The 24,245-nt window shown below is 37.0% G+C and overlaps 3 protein-coding genes across 9 annotated transcripts; 1 reads left to right on the top strand and 2 right to left on the bottom strand.

Annotated features, from left to right (window-relative positions):
* Window positions 1-6,306: 6,306 nt before the first annotated feature.
* Window positions 6,307-11,936, bottom strand: LOC113741864 (putative hydrolase C777.06c). 6 transcript variants are annotated; one of them, XM_072045242.1, is made up of 11 exons: window positions 11,724-11,936; window positions 10,952-11,079; window positions 10,731-10,873; window positions 9,911-9,952; window positions 8,847-8,902; window positions 8,605-8,726; window positions 7,787-7,906; window positions 6,990-7,066; window positions 6,843-6,906; window positions 6,702-6,752; window positions 6,307-6,623 (listed from the first exon to the last, which is right to left on the bottom strand). In XM_072045242.1, exons 1-11 carry the CDS (start codon window positions 11,899-11,901, stop codon window positions 6,456-6,458), a joined length of 1,149 nt encoding a protein of 382 aa, XP_071901343.1. In that variant the 5' UTR covers window positions 11,902-11,936; the 3' UTR covers window positions 6,307-6,455. The 6 variants fall into 6 exon arrangements, with proteins under 6 accessions (XP_071901343.1, XP_071901346.1, XP_071901347.1 ...); XM_072045245.1 differs by having other exon boundaries at window positions 8,650-8,726; XM_072045246.1 differs by having other exon boundaries at window positions 8,650-8,726; window positions 10,731-10,843.
* Window positions 11,937-14,654: 2,718 nt separating this feature from the next.
* On the top strand, window positions 14,655-17,982 carry LOC140005076 (beta-fructofuranosidase, insoluble isoenzyme CWINV1-like). The gene is made up of 7 exons (XM_072045240.1): window positions 14,655-14,864; window positions 15,039-15,047; window positions 15,661-16,520; window positions 16,620-16,778; window positions 17,021-17,262; window positions 17,381-17,471; window positions 17,581-17,982. Exons 1-7 carry the CDS (start codon window positions 14,684-14,686, stop codon window positions 17,767-17,769), a joined length of 1,731 nt encoding a protein of 576 aa, XP_071901341.1. The 5' UTR covers window positions 14,655-14,683; the 3' UTR covers window positions 17,770-17,982.
* A 695-nt stretch (window positions 17,983-18,677) lies between these two features.
* LOC140003696 (nucleosome assembly protein 1;4-like) lies at window positions 18,678-22,431 on the bottom strand. 2 transcript variants are annotated; one of them, XM_027270738.2, is made up of 12 exons: window positions 22,126-22,431; window positions 21,955-21,998; window positions 21,738-21,833; window positions 20,840-20,932; window positions 20,489-20,573; window positions 20,240-20,301; window positions 19,971-20,155; window positions 19,714-19,891; window positions 19,576-19,619; window positions 19,246-19,435; window positions 19,117-19,136; window positions 18,678-19,017 (listed from the first exon to the last, which is right to left on the bottom strand). In XM_027270738.2, the coding sequence occupies exons 1-12, from the start codon at window positions 22,196-22,198 to the stop codon at window positions 19,008-19,010; spliced, it is 1,080 nt and encodes a 359-aa protein (XP_027126539.2). In that variant the 5' UTR covers window positions 22,199-22,431; the 3' UTR covers window positions 18,678-19,007. The 2 variants fall into 2 exon arrangements, with proteins under 2 accessions (XP_027126539.2, XP_071901340.1); XM_072045239.1 differs by having other exon boundaries at window positions 19,122-19,136; window positions 22,126-22,430.
* Window positions 22,432-24,245: the final 1,814 nt, after the last annotated feature.

Genomic DNA, 24,245 nt, shown 5'->3' with positions numbered 1-24,245 from the left:
AAGATATGTGTGCGAGATCTAAAGACAAATCGAGACCTAGAAAAAAAAGCATTAAAGCAGGTGAAAATGGAGAAAGAGAAGAAGAGGAATCAGGTACAGCGGCAAAAAGATACTTTTTTTTTTCTCTTCTTTTTTTCTTTTCAAAGCAAGACTCTTTGTTTGTTTGAATCCCAAAATTTGCCTTCAGCTGCAGCCTCTCCTGAGATGATGTTCTCTTCCTCCTTTGGCATCAACCCAAGAGACAACGTTTTGTTTTTTGATGAAAACAGAAAAGAAAAGAAAGAAGACAACCACCCTTCACCCGCTACTGCTACTTGATCATGATTCAATGGCCTTTCTTGCTAAATTCAAGAAAATCCAATTATAGCACACGCATAAAAGAACAAAGCATGTATTGAACTAGACCAAACCAACAACTTCTGGGCTTCTAGCTAGCAAGACCGTTTTTTCTTTTTCTTTTTCTTTTTCTTTTTTATATGGGAGAGAGAAGGATGGGTGTGGATGAGAATTGAGAAGGCATCGCCCTGTAATCCTCAAACTCTTGTCCAGAGCTGGCTGCTAGCACATCCCGAGAGAAGGCCACAACCCTACGGCTAACTCTGACGTGCACTTTCTGTCTTTTCTTTTGTTGCCTTCCCACCCCCAGAAAAATCTCATCTTTTCTTTGCTTTTAACAAAGTTCAATTTTTTTTTTTGGCACACTTTTTTGGCTCAGCTCAAATCCACCACCTTTCCCTTCTCTTAAAAAAGTAGGTGGAAAAAGCAGTCATGTAAAAAGAGGGTTTGATTTGTATATATTTATAGAGAGAGATGGAAAGAAAGGAAGAGAGAGAGAGGGAGACAGAGGTGTTTGATTTATTTTTGTTGTAAAAATTCTCTCTTTCAGTCATGATGCGGTGGGTGCTTGAATTGCTAGCTAGTCTTTTTGTAGACCCCTCTTTTTAAAACTTTTGCAAAATTTACAGTAACATGATTGAGTCATTGATTAAATTGTAGCAGAGACAAGCTTCATGGCTAAAAGGCAGATTATCCATCCTACCTCGCTTTTTCTCCCACCCTTTAGTCCTTCAATTCCTTCATCATTTCATGATCAGTAAACCTCCAAACAATTGTTTAACTGCAAACATCCATCGCAGAAATTTCTGACATTTCTGCTTTTCGCTTCTTCCTATATAAAACAAAAAACAACTAGTGAGCCAAGCCGGCAGCATGGCTGCCTAACCATCCCAATCCACCAGTCTACTGCTGAGTACTACTTTCTAGTTTCTAGTCTACCCGCCAGGTCACCACGAAAAAAAAATTTCTTGAAATTTAATCTATGATTTCAGGAAAAATTCAAATGAAGATGGAGGCTTTGTCTACAAACAAGGGTTCTTTAACAAGAAAATTAAATTGACAGGAATTCGCTATCTAAGCCAATTACCAACTAGGAGAAGAATGATATGTATATATATATATGGATTAATCCTTCCTACACTGTCAGCATTGAATGAATGATAACTATGTAAAATTTGAATTTGAAATTCAATTTTTACACACATGTCATGAATCCAACGATGATAATAGTGTATACACTGTCAGTATATATAAAATTTACTATATATATATATATATATATATATATATGTGAGAAGTTCACTGATGGATGCTGACCTGTTTCCGATTTAAAGAAATTCTGACGACTAATGTTTGATTGACTAGTCTTAATCGAAGTTCTTTCACGATGTCCAAATATGAAAAATTAAAATATTTCCAATCGTAAAGGAAGAAGTCGGGTTCTAGAACTATAATCAGCAACAACTTTTTCTTTAATCCTAATTCCTAGACTTGAGAGATGTAAAGGCCATTAGACAATAATCGAAGAGAATTAATAAAAAGGAAAACAAGTGGAGCATTTACGGAGCACCATTCGATGCATGTGCCCATTTGGCATCCTCTCAGATTAGTAACTAATTAGTATTAATATATCGGGTGAAGTGCATGTAATTAATTAAAGTAACATATGGAAATGAACTACTCCCTCCGTCCCACTTTGATAGTTCTGTTTTCCTTTTTCATCTGTCCCAAATTATAGTCCACTTTCCAATTGAAGAATGTAGTTGTATTTTAATTTTCCTAAAATACCCTTATTCAATGTAAGTTGTTGTTACTATAAACCTACCCCATTTAATGAGAATTGATTCTTGTTTTACCTTCAATTCAAGTTTCCATAAAGTTGTACTATATTTAATGTGAGGGTATTTTAAGAAAATAGCAATCTAAATTTATTTTTCCAACAAAATTAACTACTTTTTCTTAAACTGTGTGAAAAAAGAAACAAGACTATCAAAGTGGGACGGAGGGAGTATATAGTTTAAGGCGTCGGGCAGCCCACTATTTAATCAATCATATGCTGTATGTGGATTGATGTCTCACGAGATGGAGGATATGTTTAACTGGAATTAGAAAATTATTTTTTGTTTTGTCATTGTCTTGTTTGTTCTTCAATGATTTGGGTTTTGAATGGGATCTCGCTCAAACCAAGTGTTAACATGCTTACCCAGCTCATCTGTCCCTCTCAAGGAACTATATATCATTAAAACACAAACAAAGAAAGAAACCAATTTTTTTAACTGCATCAGATTAATATATTCTTTGCCAGAATAAAAAAAAAAAAAAAGATTCAATGGCAAGTTGCATAATGGTCAGTCATCGCCCTGATCAGGAACTTACATCACACGCATTTCTCTTTTCCTCACTAATTGAATAGCGCCGAAGTCCAGGCTCTTATTAGCTAGGCTCAGAATTTTCATCACTAAATCAAAAAATTGCCACAAAAAAAAAAAAATGGACAAAGAAAAAGAATAAAAAAGAAAGAAGAAATGAACCTCAACACAAGGACAGCTTCGATAATCCATACCAATTCTTGATATTGGTAATCCAACCCCTCTATTGGCTATTCCGAAATACTCTAACAAATTTATCACAATTGGATAGACTTTAACTTTTCCATCCCGATCGACATAAATACATTGGAGATCTTTCTTACACACAATGAAGGGGATGAAGCGTAGGTTCTTTTGGGTCCTTTTTAGAGCTGTTAAACGAACCAAACTGTTCGATAGCTCGATTCATTTTGACTCGTTCGTGTTCATGAAAGACTCATTCGAAACCTTAAATGAATCTAGTTCAAATGAATTTTTTGTTCGATTAATAATCGAGCAATACCAGCATGTTCACGAATTTTGACGAACTTCACGAACATGAGTATGTTCGCGAATTTTGACGAACATGAGTATATTCGCGAATTTTGACGAATGTTCGCGAACATTGACATAATTGTCATATGACAAATTTCAGGGTTAATTTTATGGCTGGACTTTTATATTTGGAGGGCAAATTGCTTTGTTTTATTTGTTGTTTTTATGTTAATGTTAGTTATATAGTTAATGAATAATAGAATTTAGCCACCTAGTGCTTTAATTGTTTTTGAGGATGATTAATAATTTGTATGGCATATTTAAGACTTAAAATAATTTGGATTCGAGCTTTTTGAGCATGTTCACGAACGGCTCGTTTATGTTAAATGAGTCGAACACAAATTCGAAATTGAACTTTGCTTAACGAGTCGAATACGAGTACAGGTTTGAAGTTCGAAAGTTAACGAACGAACACGAATCTTATTCGAATCGCTTAACGAACATAGTTCAAACATGAGATACTCGATTCGATTCGGCTCGTTTACGGCTCTAGTCCTTTCAACTAAGAAGGCAAATGAAGGGGTCTGATTAATGGATGCAGCGTCATTTTTTTTTCCCTAAGCAAATGGTTGAATCTGTAAACACGCTATTCTAATGAATGGTTAGCGTCAAAATTACATACGAAGTCAAATATTTTTAGGCACATATCAAATGAAATACTATATGTGTTTACGGACTTGTCATCGATATGATTGTCCGTAAACTCCCGTGAAGAAGAAGAAAAGCAAATTACAAAAAAGTTGAATACTTAAATCCCTTGGCTAGAGCTTAGTCCGTTTGGATTGAAGATTACTTGGAAAAATTCTTTTAAAATAATAGTACAGTATTTTTGTGATGTAATGTATATGAAACAAACAAATAAGTTAAAAATTAAAAACATTGTTTATGATGTAATTAATAAAAAAAAATTCCCAAGTAATTTGCTATCCAGGCGCGAGTACCCTCGCTCCTCGCTCGCATCGCTAAGTAAAGCGAGCATGTGGCAGCTTCAATGTAAAAAGCCCAAAGAGATGGTTTTTAACACGGTAGAGCCCATTCCCAAATTTTTGAGCAGGTCCTGTCTACGTCAGTAACAACGAACGGGCCCGTGCAATGGCAGCTATATGGTCCACACTTCTCACTCAGAGTCACTGGCATTATGGCATAAGCCGTTATAGGCGAAACAAAGGGAAAGAGAATAATCCACATATGAATATGATATGGCCATCGGGAATTCACGAGGAGCTACCACACCGCATGAAAACAACGGTGGGTCCACTACCAGTGGATTGATAACAAATTCTCAAAAAAAAAAAAAAAATTTTTTTTTAGAGAATTGAGGAGTTTTATGTAATAAAATAAGAATTTACACTCTAACCGTCAACTTTCCCCTCTTATCTCCTCTACAATTCTAAGAAGATCAGAGGGGAAATTTGACTAAAAATAAATTCTCAAATTCACGGACATTAATCGTGAAATTTATAATTTGACTTTCAATTTTTTAAAAAAAAACTTTTCCCATTTTCCTTATAAAATTTGAGGTTTCTTTTAAACACGGACAAAAGAAATTATTGATCTCTTTTACATGCACCAAAAAAAATAAAAATTATTAGGAAGGATGTAATAATGTAACCTTAACAAATCGATGATTAGCCCTCTACCACTAATCATTTGTTTATACATTTTGAGGGAAAGCTCTCAGACCCACCAACTCTAATTACGATACACATTTTGTCCATTGAAGTTGAGTTGAACGTGGCAACGTAGCAGCTGTAGTTATTTCAAATAGTACTCTATCCCAAACAAAGTCGTTACTTCTTTTGTTTTTTGTTTTTTTTTTTAATACCAAAATTACTATGCAAGTCATTATGGTATTTTGTACAAAATTGTCACCTATGGAGTACGTTGAAAAGCACAAACGCTTTCACACCTCACGGCAACTGTTCTGGTAAACCTTTAATTTGCTTTAATGAATAAATTTTTTTTTTAAAAAAAAAAGAAAGAGAAAAAAGAATATAATGTGGGTCGGAAGAAAGCAACCCAAACCCTTTTAGTAGCCAGGGAAAGGGACCAGTGGGGGATTCTTCCGTGACCCAATAAAACACGCGGCCATACTTGACTGGACTTCCAAATTCGCTTGCTACCCATTTTCCCCTATCATGCACGCTAGTACTACTTGACTGGTTGCATTATTGAGACAAAAAATAATTTGACGTTAGGGTAGGGGTGGGTTTGGGTTTTGGGTAGACTAAGGGGTACAAAATATGCGAACAAGACACAAATTTTAAAATGGGTTTGGATAAAAAAAAAATTTTCTTTATGAATATATTTTTCAATCACAGTTTTACCTCACATATATTAGTTAGATCAAATCGTTACAATATATTTTTTAATAAATAAATTTTTTTAAAAAAATAGCAATCCAAACAGGTAAGATTGATCAACGTCACGTAGTTCGGATACAACAAAAGCATATACGGACCTACTTGAATTGAATAATAATTGAATATAACAATTTAGTTACAAAATTATACAATTCGTTCATCATGAATTACATCATGTTCAAACCGATCCTGCCCCTGTCCCGGGTTGCGGGTGGCCACCGGTAGTTGACATTTGACAAAAGTGGGGGGGGGGGGGGGGGGGATTGTATTTCTCAGATCTCAGGAGAAGGGGGGACGAAAATTCCTTTTTTGACGCCAGTAGTACGTTAGCTTTGAAATTTCCCAATGGAAACCAGTCCGTGGCCCATGGTTGATAGGTCCCCACCTCTAATTGTTGGACCGAGCAGGCCCACCCCACTTACTCAAAGAGTCAAAACTGTTCGAAATAAGACTGAACGTAGAACTGAAAATCTGGCAGTCGAAGTCATCAATATGGGATCGGATCACGGGTCAGCAGCGGTCACGGCATGGGGGCAACTCAGGGGAGAATTATTGACGAAAACTTTGCAGGGCAGGGCTCCTTCTCATTCAATTTTCCTTGTTTTTTGTATTTTTGGTTGCGTTGAAGACTCTATTCTGTACCATGCAGGGTAGAAAGTTTCATCCGGAATAACGGAGAAAATCCACAATATTTTGAAGCGAGATTGTTAAGTGCCATAGTCAAAATTTTATTTGGTCCATCAAAAACACGCCTTTAGGAATCTGAGCCACTCACCAGAATCAAAATTTTGTTCTTTACAATTTTGAAAGTTGACATTTTCCTCATCTCCTAGCTCCAACCATGATCAAAATTTTATAGGTTTACTGGCACCCGAAGCCCGTCATAACTGAGTTGCATGTCAAGGCCTTCAGTCTCCCTCAATTTTCTGAGATCTTCATTCACTTTCTCGTGATCCATTAGATGCATCATACCAGTGAAAAGCGTTCTTCTGGGTTGAATTTTCCTGACTTCATCCAGTGCCTGGAGCATCAAAGCACAGATGTTCAGTGAAAAGAATATAAAATTTCCAAGGTTCCAATGGAAGACCAGGTTACACACCCTTGGAAGTCCAAAATGTGTCGAAGAAGATCGGTCGGGCCTAAGGGCGTCCTACAAACAAAATGGCACGGAGCATTGGCTCCAGTCAATCCGGATATGCCAAAAAGTATACATAAATGAAATATAAATATAGAGAGAGACCAGGATAAGGAGTTCACAGTCCTCCAGAAGTGGGTAAGTTTCTTCAGGGATTTCACTGACATCACTGCATATTTGTGCAGGAAGGATTAGCAACATCCCTTTATGTGATAGACGGCAAAAACTTCGAGTACTCGTCAAACCATTTACCTGATATAACAAATATTGCCAAAACGAAAACCCAGAGAACGGTAATTCTTTCCATGCCAGACAGGTAGAGGTGTGAACTGATGAAAGAAACACAAAATAAACTAGGTACTTGGCAGAGTGCGGCAAAACAAATGCCAACAAATGTTAAATCATACGCAAAATGACAAGATGCACGTAGAAAGAAAGCAGGATAAAAACATACAGGTCTCTAAGGTGTTCACGCCACTAAGAAAGCTACCATAACACCTCAGAACCACCATCTCTCTTCCCCAAAAATAGAAACTAATAACACAACTGGACAGCTCAAAAGTGACGGAGCATAATGTTGCTCCTGCAGGCAGCTCAAGGCTTGTCATCCCCAACTTAATTCTTATCATAAAGAAATTAATTCACAATTTGTCATTGTGATTACAGATTTGAGTATTTTGCAATGATCTCCAACATTTTTCAGGTTCTCATGTCTGAAAGAAATAACTCATGATCAACTGATCGAATATAATGGGGTTTCTGATGAATGCATGCAAAAGTGTTATATTTCCAGCAATCATCAAATTGATAGTGACAGATACCATTTAGAAACACGAAAACCAGTACCATCTAATAAATAGCCTAGAAACATGGTCCAACACACAGCTAATGTCATCATATCTCTCTATCAGAAGTCAAAATAGGTTATCATTATCAACATGTTAGAAGAGAACTCACAAGGATGCCCAAACTCTCAGCATGACAACTGTTTGAAAAGCTGCAAAAGGAAGCGCACTCTAATAATGAACAAAAGAGTGAGAAATTCTGACCTTAAGGTCATGTACAATGAAAGGTTCCTCGTGGATAATGTTAAATTGCAATTCTGAGACAGCGGCACCAGGAACGATAACACTGGTATCAACTAAATAATAGTGAGTTTTCTTCATCACCTGCATTATAGACAAAACATGATACGTTGTGAGAAGGCCTGTGAAGTATTTTCTTGCTTGAAATTATTGTCATCTCATTACATTATGATGAACCAAAAACATTAAGCATCTCTTGAAAATATTTTAAGGGAAACTGCAGAGTATATACATATAACAAAAGCGTAACAAAAGCGTGATTGCAATTAGATAAAAAATTATATGCTTCCATGCATATTTCTTAGGATTTTTCAACCCAAAAGAGACCCTATTTGATCTTCCCTATGCTTGAGGCAACCAATTACAACACGACTGGTGACAAAAGTGCAGCACAGGCTAGCTTTTACTTCACAGAATAGCCACCAATCGCCAATGGACCAATTCACCGGGTGCAGAACTACCAAAGGAATCAGGAACAGCTTTTTAAAATTTCATCTAAAAATAAGGGAAACTTAACAACCAAATTTACTATACTACAAAACATGACACAATAATTTCAGAGGTATGGCACAAGAAACTCAAAGGTGTTGGGTTGGGTTGGGTTTTTTTTGGGGGGGGGGGGGGGGAAGAGGAGATTCGCATATTTCTGTAAAAGAAGCATCCTTAGCTTGAATGTAATAAAAATTTGAACACCAGTAGACTATCTATGATAAGTCATGCACATAAATAGAGCACTATACAAAACCTTAAGGGCACATGGGCATATAGATTGAAAACTCAACAGAGAAAGGGAGATGTGCTTCAGCAGGTTGAAGTAAAATTCGGACCTCAAAGTCACGCATTGCAACATAAATGGGAATAGATGGCTGGACATTGTTTGTCCAATCACGAAGATCATCCAGACCTGAACAACACAAACTTCAGTATATGATTCAGTTTAATTCACAAGAAAGAAACTGAAAAGGAACTAATAAACCTATCCATCACATCTAAGTAAAGATCAAAAGGCATGCATGCCAGAGACCTCCAATTGCATCAGCATGAGAATGAGTAATAATAACTGCATCAATTGTTCTTACCCTGCAAAAAATGCATCTAGTCAAGAAAGCCATATAGATGATATTCCATATCAATTTGAACAGGCATGACATTTCACAACTTTACTACTTGCTTCGTAAGAGCAGAAACAGAGAGATGAAGCAACTGAAAAGAAATATTCACTCGAAACTTCGAGCCAAGCTACAGAACAATGTCTTTAAGAGGCAGTGGAGCTTAGAAATGACGATGGCACTTCTTACTTACAGTAAAAGAGCAGAAAAAGACGGACTGGAAGTACCAAAGGTAATTATACTCATTGATTGAAAACGGAGACCACTCTCCTCCCCAAACAGTAATGCTCTGCAGTTCCTTTATCTTAAAATCGATACATTGGTCCTATGTAATCCTAAGAGAAAGCTTATCTGTAATTGAAGAGTGAATATTCGTTCTGGTATTTAAACAGGTGCAATCTCTAATAAGTGGAGTATGTCTTAAAGCTAACATGTCCAAAATCCAATGTGCAATCTTTCAATATTAACTATCAAAAGTGAAATTTGACATATGTTGTATAAAATATCTCACAAACAACTGACATAGTCGTGAATGCACCAGAAATATTACAGGGTGAAGAGAAAAATTAAAAGTCAAATAAGTTAATCCCCCTTGTAGATCTCCAGTTAAACCATTAAGACCAGTCATCTCCATTTCTAATGAACATATAGGACAGGTTTAATTATACCAAACAGTAATTGCTATAACCCGAAAGGACATATATTGGAACAAGCAGCATAGGGAATGGCTACTTATTCAACAAATCATCAATCCATTGTCACTTCCAACTTTACTATTGATAATGTTTGTAGATACACTGATTATTAGATGAGAAAACAATGTGGTGAACTTATTCACATTAATATCATGTCTCAGATTCATCCAGTTGTGAAATGAACTAGAAGAGACACAAGTTCCAATTACAAAATATCTGACAGAATTAAGTGTCTTATTGACCTCATATGATGGCAGCTGGAGATTCAATTAGAAACAGCTTACCCAAAAGTAGGAAACCATCTTAGGGCGCTGTGGTAGAAGAACCTGCATAAAGAAAGGACTTTTCTTGCTCAACAGATGGTTGACAAATCTCAATTCAAAGAATACATGAAACCATAACAATTATATACCTTATTTCCTCTTCTTATTATTCCTTCTAAATTGATCTATGCTCTTGGTTCTTGTCTTTAAACTATCATTCTTCTATTTAACATTGTTTATGTAGAGCAAAAAGTCACTAGCAAATTAGTAAAAATATCAGATGCCACTGCATCAGAAATCCCATTTTATAGGTTTAAATGATTCAAGCCCAGATTCTTCTCCTGATAACAAAATATGGTGTGTTTTTAAGAAAATTTTCAAGACAATATCAAATCAATTACGTCCAGCTGGCTTAACCAAGGTTTGAGTTGAAGGGGAAAGAATCAGAGGTAAGAAGAGAATGTCTTTGGTTTCAAGATAAAATGCTGAGAAACATGACACAGAAGGTGAAAAGGAGAAGGATACAGAGGAAACATAAGAAACCTTATAAGCATCTAACAGACAATGCCTATGACCGGCAGTCTGGCAGATGCTAGGAGGGAGCATCTACATGCTAAAAGTTGGTCCTGACTGACAAGTGACTGCACTCACCCTACCATATAGCATCTAGAGTTCTCATCCTACTCACCAGGAAACATCAAGCTCATTTGCTTATGAAGTCTCAAAATACAAGTCCACATAGGATGTATTCTCATACTATCAAGACAACTATGACTTGGAGGAATGATCAAAATACTACTGTTTTTCCTGAAAGCAAATAATAAAAGCTTCTGTAACATACTTGCCAGCATCTATAAGAATGTTACATTTTCCAGAGGGCCTGGGAAAACGAATAAGTAGGCTCGTATTAAGCCTCCTATTTCTGTTACCAGGTTCTGCAGCTTGTGCGCAAACCTGTAAAAATGGCAATAAAAAGAGAATTTTCTTTTTTTTTAAAACAAATATTCCTAAAAATGGAGTAAACAATCAAAGTTCCACAATATAGAATGGTTGCAGAATTACTGGACAGGTCTTTGTAGGATTAGTGAGGCAGCTAACACGGGGGATTCCTTCACTAGTTCCTGTCCCTACAAATACAACTTCAGGTTGCTCTGGTAAAATTTGTAATGCAGCCTTGGAAGTTGCAGGGCCTGTAATGGTTTTAGGTGTTACAAAACATATAAGAATATGCCAAGGAACATTGGAACAAATTGCACAAGTAAAGTGACTAGACTGCTAACTTCTTTTTGTTTAGAAAGATTATGTATAGAGCACACTAGAGCAGATAAAACAAATTACACGCTGAATTACTGATAAGAAACACCGCAAAGACCAAATCTTACAGCTCGTTCTGGCTAGGACACACAGTGGCCTACGACATTCTAACAATACACAGTAACCTATAGTTCAACAGCAGGACAAGTTCAGTCTAACGTGCTTCAAAAACTTCACACCAACCTTCTAGCTAAAAGCAGAAGGCACCGAGACTCCCCCATTCGCCAACAAAATCTCTAACTTGGGAGTGATGGTCAATTTAGAAATACATACAATGTGAATTAAGGAATTAATAAAAGCATGGACACCAATAAAGAAATCAGAAATGTTTCTTACAAGGGAGAAAAAAAAAAATTAAACTATCAAAATGCATGAACTCAGAACATAGCTGCCAAACTGAAGATTTTGAAATAGAGCCCTTAATCAAATGATTAGTGGATTAAAACAAAAAGTGAAGCTTTAAACATGCTTCGTTGAAAACTGAAATCATGAGGGGAAAGTCAAGGGACGAGACGCATACTAGGGGGAGTTGAATGAAGAGAAGCTCTGAGGAAATGGTGAAACCGAGAGAACCCGTTTCTTGAAAAAGAAATTGAAGTATTTTTAACGCACGAAATTCGGCGGGTGGAGCGGGTAAGGGAGGCAAGTGAAGTCGGAGCAGTGCGAGGTCGGGCTGTCATTCCCAGAAAACCCACCATTTTTTTTGGTTCAGCTGTGGATTAAATTAAAGAGACTGAAGATCGTGTTGGGGTAACCTAGAGGTGTGGCAAAATGGGCGGGATGGGCGGGATTTGCTTGGGTTTGAGATGGAACCGAGTCATATGGGTTTGGGTCCAACCTTACCCATATGTGTTTTGGGACTAACTTGGGCGGGATCATTTTGGGATGGGTTTAGATTCATCCCGTCCAATACCCAAATTCATTTTCTACATATTTTTTTTCCTTTAATTCATTTTTTATTTTTTATATAATTTTAATATTTTTGATTTATTAAATTTCTTTTAGTTTTATTAAATAAGCATGCAAGTGCTTTATACTCAAGATTCCCACCAAAAATTGGATTAACAAATAAAGGAAAAGATAGATATACAGCCATATTCCAACATATATCAAGATGGCCAAGGTCCTTAGGATGTTGAATATTTATCCTCATCATTGTCCAAGGATGACAGGTCTAAACTAACTGAAATGCTGGAAATTCTTGTGGATAATGACTAAGAAGATTACTAGATTATATTCGCTGGTATGACTATAAAAATTGTTAAAGATAATTTTTGAATCTAAGACTCCGTTTGGATTGACTATTTTTTCAAAAAATAAGTTTTTCAAATACAATGTTACAGTAATATACAATAACTCAAGAAACATCCCATCCATATTAGTATATCAAATATTTCAAAAAAATTTTATAGTAAAAATTTTTCATATACACGGCTACAATAAAATATTTCAAAAACACCTACCAAAAACAGCTAATCCAAACGGAGCCCTTGCCATTTGAGCCCAATGGGTACCCAAGTATTTCCCATTCATTAATGGGTATAGTTGGGATGTGTCCCAAATTAAACCCAATACCAAATTATAATACCCATCCCGCCCAAAGTTCCTTTGGGCATGGGTAGCCCATTGGGACTTGGGACAAATTGCCAGCTCTAGGGTAACCTTCCACGGGTTTAATTTAAAAGGAAAAATGAAAAAGAAAGGGAACTCGGAATATAAAAAGGTACCTTTCTACGGGTTTATAATATAAAAAAAAGGTATCTTTCTGGTTACGCTGGTGTTGAACTTGGAATAGGAATCTCCATCACACAGGCAATCGAAGGAAATAAAAAGTTTAAAGCTTAACTCTTTCCCTCACAAAAAAAAAATAAAATAAAAGAGAGGAAATAGATAAATAAAGAGGCCAAAAAAATTCTTTAAAACATTTTTTATTAAAGCAATTCGTAAACTAATTTTTTGAACGAGATCAACAGTCAGTCCGTAGGTCAATGCATGTACAAGGCTCCATGCTGCACAGTCCTATAAAAAAGAGCAGTGAGAATCCATGGGGACGGTGGTGCCGCGTCACCTTTGGTATCCCTTAGGCCCATGAGCAACTAGCAGCAGCAGTCAAATTCATCGTTCCAGCCCATCTTTTTCTTCTTCCATTTTCTGCGTGTCTCTATGACCATGTCCGTTGTTGACTGACTGATAGAAACATCCGACCGACCGGGAGAATCCGCCAGCAAATCCTCCGTTCGATTCCAAGATTTGGTATATATTAATACTTCCAAATTCAATCTATACTAGTAGCAAGAACGTTAGCATTCAAAAAGTCTACACATCTTATTTTATTATCTAGAACATCGTTGAATTTTGGGAGCCACGTGAAGACGGATTATTAATCAAAAAAACTGTCAAAACGCAAGGTACTGCACATTCTATAATAATAATATGTTATTATAAATAACTTCATGTCTGTTGCTAAAACAGAAATTTACTCTTTGATGACTTCGAGTAATACGTATTTTTTAAAACATGCTAGTGTAGTACACATCTCAACACATATGCGCAGCTTTTTTTTTGGTTCTAACTTAAATTTTTGATTGCTTTTTAGCTTGGAATTGCAATATGACCCACGCGTACTCATTTTTTTTTTTTTTTTATGTATAAAAAAAAAAAGATTCAGAACCTACATTTTTCGTGACAAAAAATGAATATAGATTTGGTCACATACACACGAGTAAGTAAAGTTTGGACGCGAGCCAAGTATTCGGTTTGTTCAAAACTCTAATTTTTCTTTTCACATGGATTCAAAAAAGGCTAGCAGTTTTTGGTTTGCATGGTGAACTAAACAATAATACATTGACAGTGGTAGACATTTACGATTACTCGAGATTGCCGTGTTTGTATTTCTCTTTTCCTTTCTTTCTTAGACAATAGTAGTGTAATGTGGCCATAATCATATTAAGTTACCAGTCTGTGCTGTCAATCTTAAACGATAGTTCCGAATAACGTTTGTTGGACCCAAAGAAAAACAATACATCTTTAATTAAGTGAATAACATATAAAAAAAAATTATAATTGCTTACATATAAAAAAAGAAATTGTAAGAGGAAGATGCATATGCGGACAATTCCCTAATTGCGCGGATACTACCACGTCAATCATTCGTGCGACAGCCAATTTTTCATATTCTTTTATTTAGGCAACTCGAATGGTCAATGACCCCCCCCCCCCCCTCCCCCCGGGGTTCATTTCTTAACAACAAGATGCCCTCTCGTAAGTGATAAATTAAATTTTTTTTTTCAGTGGCGGTCAACATAACAATGGGCACTAAACTCAGGATTGACCAAATTGCCACTAAACTCAATTGATATTTTCAGCTGTCGTCTTGGTCCACGCTAGATTATTTATTGGTCAGCTTCAACTTGGAAATCCTATATAACAGGCCATAATTCAGTCAGTTTCTTCCAAGTGTAGCCAAAATCTGTGGCGATCATGGCTAGCTTTTACCTCTGGCTAATGTGCCTGTGCTGGATGATAGTGCTCGGACATGGCATTCTTGAAGCTGAAGCATCCCACAGAGTTTACAGAAATCTTGCATCTCTTCAACCTGCATCTCCAAGTCAAACTTACAGAACTTCTTATCACTTCCAACCTCCCAAGAACTGGATGAACGGTAAATTTTTGTCTTGTTAATTGTTAGTAATAATTTTCTAAGGAAGGAAAGACAAACGATTTGCACCACTATTTGGTTGTATTGTTTTAACTTCTCTAACGCGTGAGATTCTTGTTTTTCGTCCTCCCATTTGTTTTGGCGTCAACGTCGTCACGGTGCATCTCGCAATGGCAGATCCTAATGGTGAGTTTTGTTCTCTTCTCGTCTATTTCCTCGTGTTTGAGTCTTAAAGGCCATCCATATTCCTTCTTAAAATCAGACGAACACCTTAAAGAGGTGTATCCTTCTTTGCCATGTAATGAAGATTCGTAGCTGACAGCTTAAAGAGGATCAGAGACGAATTTGTTATGGTTGAAATTGTTTGAGAGAGTTGGATTCAAACTTGTGCTTAACAAAAGTAAAAGATGATGGCTATGGAGTAGAAAAACTCACTCCTCGTGCGTCTACATTTGACCGCTCAAATTCCAAGACTGGAGTTCCTTTTTGGATGTATGCATGAACATGATTGGTTCTTAAGCACTGACCATTTCGAGTTACCTGGCTGGCATTCTTTCTGCTTACGAACAGCTTTGCAATCTCCTTACCCAGCTGAAAACCTGGTCTTTTGCAGGAATCCAGGAGTTTCTTAATGCCCTTTGTTCGAGTCTTTTGGCTTTTGCCATTATCCTTGTTGCTCATGTTCTTAGGACCAAGTTCACTAGTCAGAGGAAGACAGATTAATATGCAACTAGAAATCAGATTTTAACCACAGAATGATGGCTTCCCAGACACTGACAATTTTCCTTTACCCTTTCAGGACCAACGGTTTACAAGGGACTTTACCATCTATTCTACCAGTACAATCCACTCGGTCCAGATTGGGGGAACATTGTTTGGGCTCACTCCACCTCTAAAGATTTAATCAACTGGAACCCTCACAAAGCAGCCATTTTTCCGTCTCAGAAGGGTGATGTGAATGGTTGCTGGTCAGGATCAACGACAATGCTTCGAGGGGAAAACCCAGCCATTCTCTACACTGGCATAGACCCTAAGAACCAGCAAGTTCAAAATCTTGCTGTCCCCAGAAATCTTTCTGACCCATACCTGATAGAATGGGTCAAATCGCCTTACAATCCACTGATGACTCCGACTCCAGAGAACAAAATCAATTCAAGCTCATTCAGAGACCCAACTACTGCCTGGTTGGGCCCTGATGGCCGATGGAGAGTCATCGTTGGAAATAAATTAAATCGTCGAGGAAAAGCACTTCTGTACAGAAGCAAGGATTTTGTTCGTTGGACCAAAGCTCAGCACCCACTGTATTCAATACAAGGCACTGGAATGTGGGAATGCCCTGATTTTTACCCTGTTTCGAGCAGCCCTATTGGTTTAGACACATCAACCATTGGCGAAGGCGTTAAACATGTTCTCAAGGTAAGCCTGGATGACACCAAGCACGATCAGTACGCGATTGGAACATATGTGCATTCCAAGGATGTTTTCGTGCCGAATGCTGGAGCTGCAGAAAAGTTTTCAGGCTTGAGATACGATTATGGGAAGTTCTATGCTTCAAAAACATTCTACGATAGTTTGAAGAAGCGAAGAATTCTTTGGGGTTGGATCAACGAGTCATTATCTCGAGAAGATTATATTGCTCAGGGATGGTCCGGAGTTCAGGTAAAGCACCGTCTTCTACCAGTTAATCTGATCTGACGAGAAGCCATCCAAAAGATTAATAGAGGCGTTGTAATTGACAAAGCTGCATTGATTTTTCAGGCAATTCCTAGGCTGATATGGCTAGATAAATCAGGAAAACAACTGGTCCAGTGGCCAATTTCAGAGATTGAAACGCTACGACAAAAAAAAGTTGGCTATCCTCTTACGCTGCTCAAGAGCGGATCCACACTAGAAGTTCAAGGCATCAAAGCTGCCCAAGTAAGTAGACTGAATAATTAGATTGGACATTTTCTTACTAAGTTAGTCAAATTCCTTCTTCCGGATATGAATTTTAACCCAAAAGATATTTGGTGATTTAGTACTTCCGCGTTTAGGATTTAGTCTTCGAATCCTTGTCTTCGGACCACTAATAAGAATGTGACATTCAAACTGAACCAAAAAAAAAAAAGAATAGTCTATCTAATGAATGCTAGAATGTGACTGGTTGTTTTTCTTGACAGGCGGATGTAGATGTGTCGTTCCAAGTAGCATCCCAGTTGGAGCAAGCTGATGCACTCGACCCAAGTTGGACGGACCCCCAACTGCTGTGTAGTCAAAAGGGTGCATCAGTCAGAGGAGGGACAGGACCATTTGGACTAAAAGTTTTGGCTTCAAAGGATCTGCAGGAATATACGGCCGTCTTCTTTAGAATTTTCAAAGCCCGGAACAAATATGTGGTGCTGATGTGCAGTGATCAGAGCAGGTAATATTAATCACCACACTTCGCATGTAATCCTAATCTAAAACTGATATTTTGCTTCTTTCTTGTTAAGAATTTTCCGAATTCTCATCATCCCACGTGACGTCACGTCTCTCTACAGGTCCTCGCTCAATGAAAAACCAGATAAGACGACTTATGGGGCATTTCTGGACGTGGATCCTTTGCACGAAGAATTATCTTTGAGGAGCTTGGTGCGAAATCTTCTTTACGCTGGGCTTGATATAATATATAACACAGACCCCAAAAAAAAAAAAAAAGGAATTTATGATTAACGAGGAGGAATGGTGTTTTTTTTTGCAGATTGATCATTCAATAGTGGAAAGCTTTGGTGGAAAGGGCAAGGCATGCATCACTTCAAGGGTATATCCTACTAAAGCTTTAGGCAACGAGGCACGCTTGTACGTCTTCAATTATGGAAAGGCCAACGTCGCAATCTCAAGCATGAATGCTTGGACCATGAAGAACGCCAGTATCAATCGAAAGAATTGATCTTCGAGAGTGGGATGAGTTTAGTTTGAATCTTTTTCTAACATTAGCAATGATGGCATAAAATAATAATAAAGTTAGCCCAAAAATTTAAAAAAAAAAAGTCGAAAAACTCATTCCCTACTTCATTATGTTGATCGGATGTCAAAAGATTTAAAAATCCTCCATTTATTTCTCAATATTATCAAATAGAAAAGGTACGTATTTGCCAGACAACATATTGCATTTCTAAGCCACCATGACTCAAAACAAGTCCTTAAGCCTCAGTCACGTATTATAACATGCACGTCTTCAAGCAGCATTCTCATGTGAAGTCAAATTTTCTAGCGTCTTCAACACATGGGACGACGTAATTTCCTAGAGACTTGCGAACTTAAATAGATTATGGACTTGTTCTCAATTCATTATTTTAACTCATTATAAATTCTAATTTTAAATAATTTAATTTTTATAATGTTCTTGATTGTTGTTATATTCTGATTATGGATTTTTTTTATAATCAAATAACCAAAAAAATCTAAAATTCATAATTACCCCAAAAAATAACTTTTACCGGTTTTAATTGTTATCTATGATCACTTTCTATAATTAGACTTTGTAAACTTTAGAGCAAACCAAGGACAAAAAATGAATACAAAGTGGTGAGAGGAATCGAATCCCACACAAGGCAAGCAAAAATTAACATGCTAGTTAACATAGCCTTCGAGCGTAATCCAAGGGTTCCATTAGTTCCAACCGCTTTTTTTTTTTCTCCACCCCACCCCCCCCCCCCCCCCCCTAACGCAGTACCAACTACTACCCGGAACTAAATGTGAAACTAAGAATCTGCGCAATACCAGTTGAGAAACAGGCAAATTGATGCACTTTGATCATACATTATATACAGAAAGAAATGGAAAATTAGAAAGAAATAAGAAACCATAAAATCCAATACATAAGAAGGGAAAATATCACAATTCTCCCAACCATATCTCAAGGTGCCAAGATCAACCCAACAGCAGTAGAAGCTTAAAAAGAGAAGGGGGGGGGGGGGCGACGAAAGATGGAATGCCGGGGACAGGGAAAATTAAACAAAAGGCTTCAGAATACACCAGGATGAATACAAGCAAAACTATCAACAAGCAAGGACAATAAAACTGCTCCCGATACACATTCAACTGCTTAGCAATTTAGGATTTACATCTACTGTTGCTTGCATTCTGGAGGGCGTTCAGTCTGATGACCTTCCTGACCTAGTGATCTTACACTCGGCTGCAATTCATAGAAGCAACTCAGAAGTCACATAAAGCAGTCATTAGGCAATAGCCATACTATCATCTACTATGTCGAGAAGTAACATCATTACATCACCTAACCTTTGATCTGGTAGACTGCAAGACACAAAGGACAACAAACAACAATAAATATTAGAAGTCTGCAAGAAACGTTTGCTGCAAAGAACTTTAGCAATGAAACTGCCTATTTATGGGAGCTTATTACCTTCTTTCTATTCTTGCTATCCACCTTATCCTCATCATCTTCTTCATCTACCTCCTCATCTTCATCGTCTTCCTCCTCATCATCCTCGTCATCCTCATCATCATCCATATCTTCAAAATCATCTCCATGAACAGCCTCACCCGTAAACCATGACACAGCATGAGGAATAATTTTGTCTCGTATTGTTGAACTACACAAAAACACCCATAATCACGTCCTGGCTGAAAACGACAAAAACTGGTAAACAGAGCACTAGATAACCTGAGGAAGGAAGGGCAATCATAGGCTATCAATCAAGGCATTCTATGATGGAAGAAATAAATAACTCACCCAATATCATAGTCTTGCTCCATTGAGTTCTGGAGTTCTTCAGCCTGTGAGAACAAAGAAAGACAGAATAAATAGAGCCCAAAGGACTTTCCATGCGCCCATATGCTGTAATGTGAAAAGTGAAGCAGAAGAACTCACAGTATCCTCATCAATATCGTCATCATCCTCAGGCACTTGCGGAGGGTTGAAGAAATTGAAAAAGCTTTCACAATTTTCAGTCTTAGTTATAGGTTTCACGTTCTTTGACCCCTTTCTTGGCTTTTTCTTCAAAACCTTCTGCGTCAAGCATTTGCCAGGACACCATTCAATTTCCGTCCTACAACATCCAAGAAATGTCACTAATCAGTAATCAATATCAGCATGACTTACATATAAGGCAGGATAATGAAGTTTACCCTATAGCTTTCTCTAGTATAGGTTCATCATCATCAATCATGTGATAAGTTTTTGTCAAGACAGTGTTCTTGAAAAATGGATTAGCATCAAAAAAGAACTCAAGCTTGAAACCCTTCGGACTATCAATCCTGCACCACTTGATATCCTTGAGATATTTTAGAGCCTCCTCATCACGCTCTGAAATCTAAACAAAGGGAGAAGTGATAGTCCGTCACATGTTCAACATAGAGAAAAAAACCCAAATAAAAGAAGGTATCCAATCATTTACCTCTTCTGCCAATATTTCATTAGTCTTCATCGCCATCAACCAGAAGTTGGGAACACCTTTTTCTGTTATGGAATGCAGCATGACAATCAAAGAAAGGCTTAAAACAACCACTTGCCAACAGGCAATTGAAAAGACAAAAAGGGAGAGCAAAGGAGGCACGGACACGTACATACACCCAAAACAAATAAACAAGTTAACAAGAAGCGCAAAGAAGGCTATAAATAAATCTATTTGGAATGTGCATATCACCTTCTGTCCCTTTGTCTCCCTCATCACCCTTGGAAGCATCACCAACTCCTTCAACTTCAAGAACACCATTAACTATTTGGTATCTCTGCAGTTTAAATAGCAACATTAACACAGAAACAGAAGCAGCACTGAATGCAATTGCGATTCATCTACCCAGATTGAACTACCTTGGTAACCAATACAGTTTATTGTGTCAGACCAGGTAAATAATAGCAACATGCAGCATACCCTTTTTTGATGCATACAATATTAGGTTGGAAGTTCACATTATAACTAGAGCTCAAGGGACATCATTTGAAACAGATGACAAAGAAAAGTACAACCCCTAATTCAGCACAAAGAAAGTACCACCTTTGTATAGAGTGGTTCATAGAGCTTCTGGTATTTAGCTTCCAGTGCAGCCCTCTCTTCGAAGAACTTTGACTCCAGCTCATCATGTTGGCTCTGCACATGAAGAAATAACCATGTATAAGGGCACACAGAAATGTTTTACCACAATCTCAAAGCAGTATACTTAACAACAGAAGATCACTCCAGCTGGTGAAGGTTTGCCATGCGATTTTACTAAATCAACAAATCCTCATAAATGGCCTGAAAACGTTATTGGCCCCACTAGTCTCACGAGTTTGACTAATTTCCACGTATTAGTCCATGCATATGTAGCTTTTGAACTCCTAAAGGAATCCATACCCCACAACGAGCAACTGATTCCAGTGGTGCTGCATTCCATAGATTTTACTTTAATGTTTTAAGAGTTAGATCTCCATATGCAGGGAGGACCAAGATACAGTTTTACACATGGAATACAAGGCCACAATTAAGTCTATTCCACGCAGACACTTCTTCCCTTTTTAATCTAATAAGGTAGTCAATTAGCTCCTATATATAGGAGTTGACAACAGCGGTTAACCTATATCAGGTGAAACTGAATTCTAAACATCTTATCAAAAATCAAGCATCCTGCCATCTCGAGCTTTTGCTTTTCTCAACTGCCTTGCACAACCAGCTTAAAGTTGGTTTGGCTTTCAAGGCCGCATTTAGATTCATGTAAGTAATGCTTCGACTTTACACCAAAATTACTTCCGGTGAAACGATGAACCCAGCACAAAATAGAAATAAACATCGGAAAAAACATTTCTACCCAAAGCACCAGATCAAAAAACAATGCTGAACAAAAAATTGAAAGCAGGCAGCAGAAATTAATTCTAAAGCTTAGTTGAACTTATAAGTTTTAAATTCAATAAAGTACCTGAAGCTCTCTTAAAAATTCCACACGCTTTCGAACCTTGGGAGAGAGAGTCTCCATAATATCCGAATGCTCCCCAGCCAAATGCTGAAGTTTATCCTACAAAAGCAACCCCAAAATTCAGATACACCCCACCACCAGAAAAAGAAAATGAACAACACCATTGAAAACGTTCAAATTCGAAAAAACAAAAACACCAAAAATAGTAATAATAACTAACCTTGAGGGCATTAACTAAACCGGCACGGTCCTCCTCGCTTAAAGCTGCATGCAATTACCGCCAAAAAGAAATGATTAATAAAAACAACAGATGTTATCAAAATTTATTTCTCCACCTTACGAAGACCGGCAGCTTCTAGCAGCGAAAAGGGTTTTGGGCTCAGGAAATTACCGGCGGCGGCAGCGGGGAGGGCGGAGCCGAGATCAGACACATCCAACTGACCTTTACCGGTGTTATTATTCATCTTTGGCGAAATCGCGAAGAAATTGAAACTTAAAACCCTAGAAAATGGATCAAATAAGGAATAAAGAAATCAAAAACAAGGGGGAGGAACAAAAAAGGTTGAAGAGAAAAGGAGGGAAAGTGAACGAGAGAGAGGGCTTTTATGCGAGAGAATTCGGGAGAGAGACCGAAGCAGATAGGGGCGAGTGGGCGGTTTGTTCGTGTTAGTGACCTGACCACCAGACCCGATGAAACCTGTAGGTTATACCTAGACAGATAGGGAATTTTCTCACGCTCACATGCAAAGTGCCCATTTCACGCGCGGCTCAAGTTGGACCGCTACTGAAAAGATAACTCATACTGGACCGCTCGGCTTTCCAATCGGACCTTGCTCAAAAGTAGAATTTTTCATATAGTTTTTGAAAAATAATCCTAAAAACAATTAATTCAAACAGACTTGTATTTCGAAAATGAAATGCTACACTGCTGTTTTTGAAAAACAATTTCAAAAATAACTAATCCAAATGGAGCCTATGTTTTAAGGGCTAAAAATGGGGACAATTATGTATTTGAGGAATTTTCAATTACTCCTATTTTCAATAAAAAAAGGCTAATTAGGCTTAGCTTAATTTCGCTCTATTTCGTTGAGACAAGGCTAATTTAATTACTCCTTTTTTTTTTGGTAATTACTTATTTTTTCATTTTTTTAATCATGAAAACTTAGGCTGACTTTTTGTATTTATAAAATATAAATCAGAAGGTCACAACAAGGTGTTTCTAGCCTCCCCACGATTTAGATGGGAGGCAATTATAGTAGTGTGATGTGATTGTAAATTATTTGAGATATTTTTACTGTAGCACTCTTTGTGATGTGATATATGTGAGATAAAAATATGTATTGAAAATTGTTATGGTGATGTAAGTAAATATATTTGAACAAATAATATCTTGTCAAAACACACTGGCATGCCCTCCACTTATCTATTGGATTACGTTGTCCGGCTACATAAAGTTTAATTTCTATATTTACATATTGTTTTAAAAAATAATTTCAATTTTTATTTTTTTTTAGCACGGGAATGTTGGGGTAAAAAAAATTATAACTCGTAACCTCTAAGTTCTAAGATCTCAACTTTAGACGATGACTTTAATGAATTATAATTAAATAACTAATTAGCAAATGAAAATAATATTGCATGTTAATTGGTAGGGTCTATGTTAGATCTTTTTTATCCAAATCCAAACCCATTAAAATTAATTAGATCCAAACCTAGATCCTTATGCGTCTGAAGATGTAAACTCAAGTCACCGTGGGTTTGGGTATCAAATAGGTATCTATGATGCTAGTATGAGCATATTGTGATACCATTCATTTTTACTTTCGAGTAAAATTAGCATTCAAAAAATTACATGTAATATTATAAACTAAAAAAAGAACTATTATCAACTACTTCAATTTATTTTCGAATATTCGTCCTCAATACTATAGATAGGCGAGGTTAGGCGGTGTTTTGTTAAATCACGAACATATCATTTAATCTAATAGTTATGGAGTCATAGTGTATTTAATCAAATGGCCATAGAATATTATATTATTTTGTAAATTTACTAACATACACACACACACGCACACACATACACGTGAGTATGATTTGGATTTAAATTTGAATATGAATCATATAAACCAAATCTTATTCAAACCTATGACTTTCTTTCATGGTCTAGATTTGAATTTGAAAAATTAAACTCAAACACCATGAAAAAATATTAGGTATGGGTAAAAGACTGGACCAATTAACATGCCTAAAGATGGTTATAGTTTGGTTAATTTACTAATATCGCCATCTTATCCTAAACTCTCAACTAAACACACTCAAATAATAAATTTGTCATTTCGAAAGAAAATTGTTTTGGCATTCACATGCCCGCTGTAGTATCAAGCTGCAATCGACTTCTGTCATAAACTCTTGGAAATTCAAATCAAGCTTGAGCATGACTTGACGTTCTTCTTCTAAGTTGAAAGAAATAAACCCCACACTGAGTAAAGAGTAGGGTTTGAGAGTTCAATC

This window comes from Coffea arabica, chromosome 4c (genome assembly GCF_036785885.1).
Source record: "Coffea arabica cultivar ET-39 chromosome 4c, Coffea Arabica ET-39 HiFi, whole genome shotgun sequence".
NCBI classification, from domain to species: Eukaryota; Viridiplantae; Streptophyta; class Magnoliopsida; order Gentianales; family Rubiaceae; genus Coffea; species Coffea arabica.
The sequence above is the reverse complement of the archived record's forward strand: the minus strand, read 5'-3'. Positions and strand labels throughout refer to the sequence as shown.